Here is an 11,787-nt window from a genome sequence, read left to right as displayed (position 1 = left end):
TTGGAATTCTATCTCTTGTAATGGAGATCAAGTCTAGAATAGTGGACAGAAGTGATCTTCCAAGATTAGTTGATATGCGCATAAATTGGTCAGAATATTTGAGTTATAAAATAAAAAATTTTGAACCGCACGTTCTATTTTCTGCGAATATTTTTCACCATTTTTATCTGAAAAAGTAGGGTATGTTCCCTAATTATTTTCCGAAATTAATCATCGTACGCTATGTAGTAATCTCCGAATTCCTTGTCTAGTCCTAATGTGCAAGTGCATATACTACTGTTTACTTTTAGGGGGTGTTTTCACTGGATTGGGAGTAGCGTTGCCGAGCACATCTGGATCCTCCAAACGTGTTTGTTAGAATTTGCCTTGAATTAAGTTTCTGAAATTTTGATTAGCTGGCTCGAGCGGTCTGATAAGCTGGCTCGAGCGACCTAGTGAAGGTCTTTGAATCTCTGTCCGTCGCGTGGAAAAGGACCTCGCTCAAGCAATCCAATTACATGGCTTGAGCGACCTTATGACGGTCAACGTACAGCATGGGTTTTAAACCCAGTTTTCGTGCCCTATTATGAATAGACTTTTGGGGAGACTTTTAGGGTTTGATCCTTGGATTCTTTTGTTGCCCCTCTTTCATATTGTGGCCTCTCTAGAGTTACGGATAGTCAGCTCTTTGTATTCTTCTCCCCATTCGATAGTGAATCTCTCTCTCTCTCTCTCTCCTCCCCTCGCCTGTGGACGTATCCATATTGGGGAATCACGTATATCTTTTATCTTTGTTGATTGCTTGTTTTGTTTCAATTTCTCGTTCTAGTTGAGTTCATAACGTTCTGTTACAACATTTTAGCGGTCCGGACTAAAAACAAACTTTTCCAGGGAAGAGTTAAACTTTTGAATCGGGCTTGTTTGCAATCCAAAATTGGACTGCAGAGGTGCGGTCCAAGTGATCACAATTGTTGGATAGTATTTTTAATGGACCAGATTTGTTTTCAATCTTCTATAGTTAATAATAGACTTTTACTAATAATAGATTCAACAAATTAGAACCATTGATTTCCAGGATGAACAATTCAAATTGAACCACACAACCTTCTCTGCAGTTGACTGTAGAGATGGACGGTCTAGATGCACTCTGCACTGCTGGCAGGGTTTCCGGATCCGTTTTCACTAACTAACAAGTTGTGGACCACAACTTTTTGTTTTGTCCTTATTAAAACTTTTTCCCATTTGTTAGTTTTGCACCAAATTTTTACTTAATATTGGTTCTTCTTGACGAGAGGAATCGAAAAAGTAAAAAATTATGACTTTTACAAGAAATATATAAGCAAAAGCACAAAAAGTCTGGTTTTCGGACTTTGTCTTGGATATTTCCAAAAATATTTGTGCAGAAGTCATACAATTTTTTATTTTTTCAATTACTCTTGTCGAAACGAACCAATATTATATAAAAGTTTGACTCAAACAAAGAAACGCGATTTTTATTTTATTTTATTAAGAACATACAAAACTCTAGTTATAATTCGTGTGGCATTTGTTCTGTTGGGGTGGAGGGAAAAGGTTTGAAATCAATATAGTATAGACATGGGCAAAATCGTTGTGGAAGGAAGCTCCGATTTGTAGTCCAGGCCATGTGATTAAAAGTTGCGTTTGGCGAAATTGATTCAAATTACCCCAAAAGAAACATTCCTTGTATGTTTTGATTATTACCATCTAAAAATTTTCACTTCAAAAGCAGAAAGAAGACAGAAAGCAACAAGAGAAGAAGAAGAAGTTACCATCAAACTGGAAATGGAAATGGAAGTTGTTTAGAGAGAAACCGAAATGCATAACGAAGGCATAACAACTGAAATTTGAAGAGGCGGATAGGAGCTTGGCCGCCTCTTCAAATTTCATCATATGTACAGTCTTCGGCCATTGTGAACCATGCTTCTATTCCGTCAATATCGGTCATGGAATCCATCAGCACAATCGTGTTCAGAGCAGCCCAACTTGCACTACTCACCCAGATAGGCTTACCCCCAACTGAAATCCGACTCGTAAAACGGGAACCTACACCAACTAGTAAACAGGAAGCAATCCACTTCCTTGTCCAAGAACCACTCCACTGCCTTGTTAGAATGTCTCACAGCCACATCATATCCATTTTCCCCTTGCAACTCTTTCAAAAACTCGCCGTCAATTTTCCCAACCGCTTCTCTCATCTTGCTCACCAGCTCACCCAAATCCAGCTCACGGTATCCCGACACATCTGCTCCCCAGACGAGGTTCCCGAATGTACATTCCGGTAAAGGCGGGTCCATCCTCCCCCTTATATTCACCGCATGACACGCCACTGACCGGCGGCATTGGTCACGCCCTTTTTGAGCCATGGCGCGCTTCCAAATCGTTGCCGTTACAACCTCAACACGGGTAGGCTGAACCACAGTGGCCCCAACTTCAGCTCTCAAAGCAGCTATTTTTGAGCTACTGAAGCAGAACCTTCGAGTGTCTGCCCAATGTTTCGGGCTTTCAAAACTCATCGGCTGCCCAAACCGTTTTTTGGGCGGGAAGAGAGAGGACGTGACGAAACTGGGCGTCACCGTATTGGTATTGCCACGAGCCGTGGCTGCCCATGCCTTAACAAACATGCTCAAGGTGCATGCATCAGCAGTTCTGTGGGAAATGGAGATAACAATAGCTATACCCCCACAGTTGAAGTAGTTCGACTGAATGCCCAATAGGAAACCACCACTTCCTTCACTTGTGCTTGGAACAAATTGAGTCAATACTTTAACTTGCGGACGCCTGAGGATTTCTGAGAGGCTGGCATCAACCCGGGCTTCTAAGAAATCAACGCCTTGATCGTTGTAATCGACAGCGCTTTCACTTGTCATCCTTCCAGCTAATGGGTAGTAGAGAGATAAGGCATCCGAGAGCGATCTTTTTAGGAGAGACGAAGTCTTGGCTTGCTTGACGTTGCTAGTACTCTCATCATATGAGTAGTAAAGAATAAGAGGGACATAGCTGGAAGGTGGAGTGAATTGATCTAACATTGAGAGTCGAAAGGTTCTGAGGCGATCGGGTGTTTTAGAGGAAGGTTTGATGGACTCCTTGGAGATGATTTCCATCTTAACCATCTGATAATACCTTTGTGTGTGCTGAGGACAAAGAGATAACGAAGGAGTGTGATGGAGCTTGTAAATAATGGTAGCTGACAGTGTAACGATAACCCTGGAGGAGTATCGAATGCTATGCAGCATAAATCAGGTACAACAACAGTCGCGAATCTTTTAAAACTATTTCCTTTAAAACCCATGCCCTTCCCTACCTAACGGCAATGAAACCTCATTTCATCGCCGTTAACTCTAAATGTTGGGGGAAGGATAGCGTTTGGTGTGGCTGTTTTTCGGACTGCGAATGGGGTTCGTCTGGGATGAGTTTTGGCTTTGGATAGGCAGGGAGAGGTGATAGGTGGTGAAAAGCACCCATTTAATCCGCCTAATCTACGCTTTGTTGGTCCGTTTACATTGCTACTTGATATATTTTAGCGTTTTGTGGTGATTGCAGGCCTTCGAGACCGACAGTTGCGAAAACGTGTAAATTGAAAGGTCTTACGGAGTGTTGCTGCGAAGTTGGGAGATCTTGGAGGGGAGTTGCACGTGCAAATTGGGTTGAGTAAAGAGAAGTGTAGAGAAGCTTGGGGTCATGGTGCATAATGTTTCAAAGTTGTATTGTTAGTTTACAATTACACAAAGTGAAAGGGCCTTTATGTAGTTAATACATTAAAATACAAAACCCTATTTGATGAATCTGACTTGCCTACCTCGGCATCAATTTTTGGACAGGAAATTCTCAGCCGAGTCAGCCGTGGGACTCTCGGCCGTGGAACGGAGACGAGGACATCACAGAAACAAAGCAAGACTCCGGTTTCGATGGCTGGCTAATTTTATTCTCTAGGGGAAAGATGAAACTTCGTATCAAGTAATTCTATTTATGCGTAAGATTTTGGTTTATAATTCGGATCGATTGTATGACTAAGAACCCGTTTTGTTTTGATCAAATGGAAAGATTTGTAATGATTTTAATCTATTGAGTATTCGTATGCACGCTTTCAAATACGAGTTATACAATGATTTTTGTAGCGGATCGAACATAACCACTCGCAGCCGGCGCCACTGCCGTGCCTGAACTGGGTTCGGCTGCTGGCCGAGAATCACCGTTGGGAAGATTCTTTAAGGAGCTATTGCACCGTACGTAATTCAAGCACGGCCACCATAGTTGGCGCACTTGTTGACGTGATCCTCGCACATGCCGCCCATCGGGCTCGGCTGTGTATCAGGTTCGGCCAGGAACAGAGTTCGATTACGTACAAGGCTTGGCCACCCGCCGGGCCACGTGGCCCTCCACGTGACAGAAACAGTTACGCTAGAGGATAATGGTGAGCGCACATGAAAGGTGCCAGCTCACGCCAAAACGGTTATCGGATCTATTCTGTGAGGTCACAATGACGCCATCTGATTCGTGCAAGGCACATGACGATGCTTGGAGGACAAGTCGGGGAGATTCTATAAATACTGAAGGATGATTATCTCGGAAGGTACGCTCTCTACACTACCAAAAAACCCTAACTTCTCACTTGATTCTCCGCACATTCTTATCCTCTCGCCGGAGGGCCTTGCCGGGTAACACCGGCCAGGTCTTAGTCGTGCGTTCATTGTGCAGGACTCGAGGAGAAGACAGGAAACCAGCGAACCAACGGAGGAGGGCTGCAGATCGACGAATCACGGGCCACACAGTTTTCATCGATTGTGATTGGAGTTTTGAAATAGATTATGCTCGTAAGACGGATCGTGCCGTTAGAAACGGTCCGTGCTATGGGATAGTCTATACCTTTTAACCACGCAATTATTTCCTTGACGAATATCGAAAGGGTTTGCAAGTCCTGGCAATAATCCATTCTGATTCAAATAATTAAACCTAGTCTGTGTATATCGTTATTACGTGGTAGGAGTGGATTCGAAACCCTGGATCTTTTACTCATCAACTTTCAAACTCTTACTTTAATTGTTTTCTTTATTTAATCAGTTCTCAAAGTCAAATCAATCCAACTTTTTATGTTCGAATTAATCTAGAAGTTAATCGAATTTAGCGTAACTTAGCCATACTGTTCCTGAGAATCGACACTCGGTATTAACCACTATTTTACGGAGTAGTAATTAACTCCAAGTTTTTATAAATTTATTTTTAACACAGAACGACAAGGTCAAGAGACCTCTGGAAGCCAAACCTTTCTCATTACTTTATGGGGTTACTTTCGTAGAGTTTTGTATCCGGGACGCGCTCTCTCTCTCCACATGAAAAAAATATCAAATCTTGATTGTGCCGAGTCATCCTGATCGATAGACGTAGTTACTTGTCTTCTTCTTTTTTAAATTCTTTTTTGTATTTAGCAAAAGGAGGGGTGTTCCCCGGGCTCGAACTCTGGTACATGAGCTGGACACTTATGTGAGTACGCAAGTGCTCAGCCTCTGCACTATTGTCCCAGTGCCTGATCAATAGACGTAGTCGGGAACTGCAATTGAAATTGCCTCTTGCTAGAAATAATGGTTGATTCCGAGATGATCTTCGTAGAGTAAATACATAATGGAAAAGTGCCTGCAGGTAGATTTCTTCCGTTATCTCGCGCCCCATCTTGCAGACTAGCTAATCAAAATACGTTGTGTTATGTTTTACTGCACGATTTTGTTTCTGGATTGCGCAACTTCATTCGGTAGACTTCAGGTTATGTTTTACTACATGATTTTGTTTCTGGATTGCGGAACTTCATTCGGTAGAGGAACAGTGGTAACATTGTCTGAAAGTTGCAGGAAATTGAAGTGAAACGTCACTTCGGTCCGACTTTGGCATTATATTCGGAACTCTCAGGGCGGTTCTCATGTCTTTCAATTCATCTAGTCTAGTACTATCAATTATCTGTTGGTCAACTTGGTCCTCTTTTCTATGCACAGATCTAGATGTAGAACAAAGGGGGGCCAACCGGCCAACATATGGAACGGCTCTAAAAACTGGCTGTGTTACTCGTTGATCAGCCACATCGACTATGCCGATAAGGATCGGCTGAGTACCGGTACATCAGCCGATACACATCAATTTTTATTCACCTATGTCAAGGTATAATATTGAGAGGTCAAAAAAAAATAATACATATCCACTATCCACTACGTCTGATCGAATATGATTCTAACGGACGATGACAGGACATGGACATACAAATCTGTTTCACTGGTCACGCAAAGAGTGATGGATATATTAGAATGTAACAAGTGATGCATACCCTAGAAAAATGCGGCAGACATATGATATACCACAATCACACAAACTCGAGAGATAAAATGGGATACCATCCAAGCTCAGACACCATAAAAGGAAGACCGAGGAGCCGGTGGCACCGACCATGGTAGTGACATTGTGAAATGCTGAGAACCACCATTTCGCGTTGCGAGATGATGTGACCGGAAGCCATTCGTTGAGTTCCTTCAATTTTGCCGCTGCTCTCTCGTCCTTCTGCCATTGACTATTCTCAATTGTCATGATCCAATTGGAATTCAAAGTGAATAGATTGTTACCTGCCATTGATTATTATCAATTGTCATGATCCAATTGAAATTCAAAATGAAAAGATTGTGACTTTTTTTCAGGATCGATAATTGAGTCAAACTTTAAGATGCGTAATTTTTTCGTTAAATAACAGTTGAGTTATTAAAAAAAAATCGTAGGAACAATTCAAAAGGTATGGAAGATAAAAAAAAAAAAAATTCAAAAGGTATGTTCCACATTTATGTTGTGTCACAAACTTTTGTGATTGGTTATGGGCGTTAAGCCTCCCTCCATGCCCTTATCCTTCATACCCGTCCGAACAGTTGAATTTTTATCTCATTTCGTACCCTCAACAATGATCCGAACTGTTCATATAGTGGGTCTCGCAGAGAAGAATGTATCCGTTACAAAAAAACTCGGTCGGATATCAGTTAGGTACATGCATGAACAAAGCATTTAAAATACATGGTTTGAGATTTTTGTTATGCAAAGAAATATTGGATCCGTCGATGTATCAATAGATGTCCGGTTAAACTGATTCTATTTCAGAAAAATGAAAGGTATTCCTCTCTCAACATGAGAGCTTCTCTCTCAAGAGTTTCTCTCTAGGGTTTTCGTTTTGCCCCACTTTCTCTGATCTTTTTCTACTCTTAGTTTCATTTCTTTCCTTTGTCTCATCTGGCGAGGGGAGGAATAGGCTTGGGGTGTGAGAAAGCGGTGTTTTCGGGTACTGGATCTGTTCTTTTTCATCGATTTTTAGGTTTGTTTTCTAGTTTCCTTCAGTGATGTCGAAGGAGATCGTGGAACAATTGAGTAAGTTTTCTCTTACTCCAGAGGAGGCAGATGATATCGTGATTGACGCTTCCCTTCGGGAGCGGGCTATTGTGGATTGTTCGGTGAGTCTGGTGGGGAAGCTGCTCACCAGAAGAGGTTTTAGCAGAGCTGCTTTGAAAGATACGATGCGGAAGGTTTGGGGATCACCAGATGGGCTTCGGGTGGTTGATGTAGGAGATAATCTCTTTCACTTCCGGTTTGCCAACGAGATGGATCTTCAACGGGTGGTGAACGGGGGTCCATGGTGTTTTGATAATATGGTATTATTACTTCGCAGGTGGGAAGCTGGCATGAAAGCGAACACGGTAGACTTCAATGAGATTGATTTTTGGATTCAATTATGGGGTCTTCCTTTCGAATGTATTACTCCAGAAATTGGTAAGGAAATAGGTCGCCGTATTGGATCTATTTTAGAGGTGAACAAGGTGACAGAGAAAGGGGATTGGGGTCGCTATATTCGTGTGCGGGTTCGGATTCCTTTGAACCGACCGCTTCGGCGTGGCGGGAATATTGTGTTGGGTAATGGAGTTAAATGTTGGGTGGATTACAAATATGAGCGGCTGCCTGGGCTGTGTCACTATTGTGGCATGCTTGATCATGATATTAGGGAATGCACTACCAGAAATAAAGATGTATTGGAGGATTGTATCAAAGGGAATGCTTATGGACCATGGATGACTGCAACGCCAAGTTTCCGAAAAGGATACAGGTGGAAGGTGCTTCGCCTTCAAACCTCGCCTTCAAATATAAGGTTGAAAACCCCAAGCGTAGGGCTAGGTCGTTGGTAGCATAATATCCGGAAGTCCGGGATCGTACCCACAGAGAATTCGAATGTAGCTTAATCGGATTGTAGGTTTTATATGGTGGATTGTGGCGTTTAAGACGGCCAACTTGGTTTTGCTTTGAAACGATGAAAATTGCCAAGGCAAAAGACTAGGATAACGCTTAATAAACTAAAAGGAGGCAAGTCTAGGGATCGTCTAACCCTTGACTTTAGCCGTTACAGGTTCTCAATATAACTCAGGCGAGAGCCACGACCGCGTGCTCACGCCCGGAAGATTTAGCTTTAATGACTACGTTTATCAAAAGAGGTGATTAACCGGAATTAAATCAACCTATTTTTGCTAATGTATCTAACACGTAGGGGGCCACGAGCCCTCGGTATGTCGCTTGCCAAGACCGCTTGACTAAACTTCATACCAAGGAGTTAACACGCCTCGCTTAGACCAAAAAGGCTAGGTTAATGAAATTCCGAAAACCAAGATTTTAAGCCCGAAGGTTTGAGAACCAAATAACCACCTAAGTACTCGGGAAAGATTACCCCGAGACTTGGCCTATCAACTACTCACACATAGCTAAAGCATGAAAGAAAGCATAAAAACGAGACATGACTTTTAACCGATGAAAACGAAAACAAACTTGATATTATAAAAGATCTAGTCCGTAGGAACAACTTTAATAAACGAGAAATTAACAAACGAGAATTACTTACTTGAGTTCTTAAGGAATTACACTAGAAAAGCTTGAAAGACATTAATGGAGGAAAATTAAAAGCTATTAAAGACCTAGATAACAAAGGGGAGAGAGGAGACCCCTATTTATACACAATGGGTTTCTCTCTCCTCAAATATCTAAAAACATACTATAAAAGGCAAGTATTCCATAAATGGAAAGTCCAAAAAGTAGCAAAATATCTGGTCGGAAGCTCTCCGTATCGATACAGAATAAGCAAAGTATCGATACCACATCGTTAAGCTGAAAAGGCCAATCTCCCGTAACAATCCCGTATCGATACAGATTATGGCCGTATCGATACGGGACTCTCTGATTGGAAAGATAACAAACGCGTATCGATACGGTCCAAAATCCGTATCGATACGGGGAGCTTATCTTCTGGTCTTCAGGCCAGCCTCCAAAACTTGACACCCGACGACCGTTGGCTTGCCCGATGCTCCTCGCCTTCGTTCTTTGGTCACTTTGGCACAAGTTCCACCGAGCGATGAGTCTTGAATTAACTTGGGGGTTGACTTTGCATCCAAAACACGCCTTTTAAGGGCGTTTTGCCTGAAACACTAAACAAACTACCTCACGAGCAATATCGACTAAAAACGACAATAAAAGCTAAAAGCACTTCTAACTAACGGACTTAAGCACCACGATCAAGCAATCTTAGGTGCGTATCACACCCCCCAACTTGAGCGTTGCTAGTCCCTAGCAAACTAAAGCAAAACATACTTAACTAAGCTATGCAATCTTCCCGAGATTCAAGATACAAAAATTATGCTCAACTACTACAACTAGGCAAGAGTCCAAAACAGCCCTTCAAATCTGAGTACATGCAATCCACAGACAAACATGCCATGAACTAGGATGAACAAATTTTACCATATTAGAGTAGTCAAGCATGCATGCACCACAACGAGTTTCGACTCCAAAACTCACAAGGATACGCTCTTATTCAACTTTTTACTCAGTGAGATATAAGATACATCCCATGACAAGCGCTAGCGAGTAAATGCAATAGCCAGAGACAAAAAGCTATGCATGCTATCGAATGAGCGCTAAGAACGAAAGGAAAGCTAATTATTCACAACTATGCACGTCAAGGAACAAATCATACTCAAAAAGTAATAGATATCAATCATGCATCAAATGGAGTTAATTAGCGTACAAAAGATCAACGGAGGACTTTATTAGCTTATAACGACCTTGGATACAAAGAGAAACGGGACTACAAAATGTAGTGGCCATATATTAGCTCGGGTCAACTACTTTTGGCCACTACCGACCCTAAACTACCCAAGGCATGACCACATATCGGCCAAACACCAAACAAAATTACGAAAAAGAAATAAAGAAAAACTACTACCACCGACTCTACCACACATACTCGTCATCCTCATCCGGCTTCTCATGGCATTAAGCCTCGAGCTCCCCCTTTCCATCGGACTCTTTTCATCCGGAATGTAAGCTAGCCTAGAGGTCACACCAATCCTCTCATCATAGTATTCAACCCTCTTTCAGATATGATGTTGCTTTTTCATAGCATTTCTTTGATTTTTCTTTGAGGAATAGGGTCATTTGAGGTGAGATTTGTAAGGAGAGAGATTGAGGGGCCAATGTTAAGGGCTTGGAGAGCGAGATGAAAATTTGGAGTTTTAACATTTGTAGTGGGAGAGGAGAGATAAGGAATCATGTACCAATTTTCGCCTTTTTGCATCCCCACCACTTCTATCACATTCACACCACCCCCAAACCTTCTTAAAACATTGAAAACTATAGACACATAACCCTCCGAACATCCGGTTACCTAGGTTTGCACAACGGAAGAGACTCGGACTATGGTTCAAAATAAGGACAAAGTGACTCTTATGTGGTATAATCAAGCAAAAATGCCTTGAATCATTTCCTAAGTACGCTAACAACTCCAAACAAGATGCACAAGAGATATAAACACTACTTAAGCATGAATAAAAAATAATATTTACGCAAATGCGGAAAATGAAAGCAAAAAGCATGGGATGCTTAAGAATGAATCTCTACTCTAGCGATGCACAACACTTGACTTGACTTGACTTTTAGGCTCAACTTGTTCATCAATGTTCATGTATATGCTTGTGACAAAGATTCAAACATATAATCAAATTCGACAGGATACGTGACTCTTGCCATATTGACACAATTGAGCATAATTAAAGTATCTAGCAAGCGAAATCACTACTAACAAGGGAGAATTGCAAGTAAGAGCAAAAATTTTAAAATTTTAACGAAAACAAAAAGAGATAAGTCTCAACAACATATATATAGCATATATATATATCCCTCCCCCCAACTTAAACGATGCTATGTCCTCATAGCATGAAGAACAACAATATTGAGAGGAAAGAACAAAAGATTGTACCTCCGGGGGAATGTCAACCCCCGTATACCTCGACCAAGTTGGAGGCTTTCTTGTCATTGCTTCCCTTCGTCATTGGAACTGCTTCCAAGGCTCACTCTTTCGGCTCCTCCATCAGAACCACAGCTAGTCACACAAGGTCATCGCCAGGGCTTTCTTGGTCTTACAACCGCGACACGTAATCGCACCCATGCTTAGGGCTCTTGAATGCCTCACTCACCCTAGTTTTTAGACCTAAACCACCAAGGCTAGTGTGGTAGCATGCTTACCCTGCAAAAGACTTAAGAACCAACTACCTACGAAGAAGCAAATGATATTAGTATCGCCTGGCTCGTGTTATCCGGGCTCAAAAGTAACCAAAAATAAAATACAACCAAATCTTCACGCGATTACACGGGTACTACTTTTCTCCCCATCTTTCAAGCGAAAAACAGGTGGCTATACCAGACCATCAAAAGAGAAAAAGAAAAGAGAAAGAGGGAAAG

At 41.9% G+C, this 11,787-nt stretch overlaps 2 protein-coding genes across 2 annotated transcripts; one reads left to right on the top strand and one right to left on the bottom strand.

Moving 5' to 3' along the window:
* Nucleotides 1-1,586: 1,586 nt before the first annotated feature.
* LOC131297959 (stemmadenine O-acetyltransferase-like) lies at nucleotides 1,587-3,222 on the bottom strand. The gene has a single exon (XM_058323191.1). It carries the CDS (start codon nucleotides 3,108-3,110, stop codon nucleotides 2,007-2,009), a length of 1,104 nt encoding a protein of 367 aa, XP_058179174.1. The 5' UTR covers nucleotides 3,111-3,222; the 3' UTR covers nucleotides 1,587-2,006.
* Nucleotides 3,223-7,355: 4,133 nt separating this feature from the next.
* On the top strand, nucleotides 7,356-11,025 carry LOC131298751 (uncharacterized protein At4g02000-like). Its single transcript, XM_058324223.1, has 2 exons — nucleotides 7,356-8,120; nucleotides 10,987-11,025. The coding sequence occupies exons 1-2, from the start codon at nucleotides 7,356-7,358 to the stop codon at nucleotides 11,023-11,025; spliced, it is 804 nt and encodes a 267-aa protein (XP_058180206.1).
* The last annotated feature ends 762 nt before the right edge of the window (nucleotides 11,026-11,787 follow it).

Source organism: Rhododendron vialii, chromosome 8a (genome assembly GCF_030253575.1).
Source record: "Rhododendron vialii isolate Sample 1 chromosome 8a, ASM3025357v1".
NCBI classification, from domain to species: Eukaryota; Viridiplantae; Streptophyta; class Magnoliopsida; order Ericales; family Ericaceae; genus Rhododendron; species Rhododendron vialii.
Note: the sequence above shows the minus strand (reverse complement) of the source record. Positions and strands in the feature narration are given on the sequence as shown.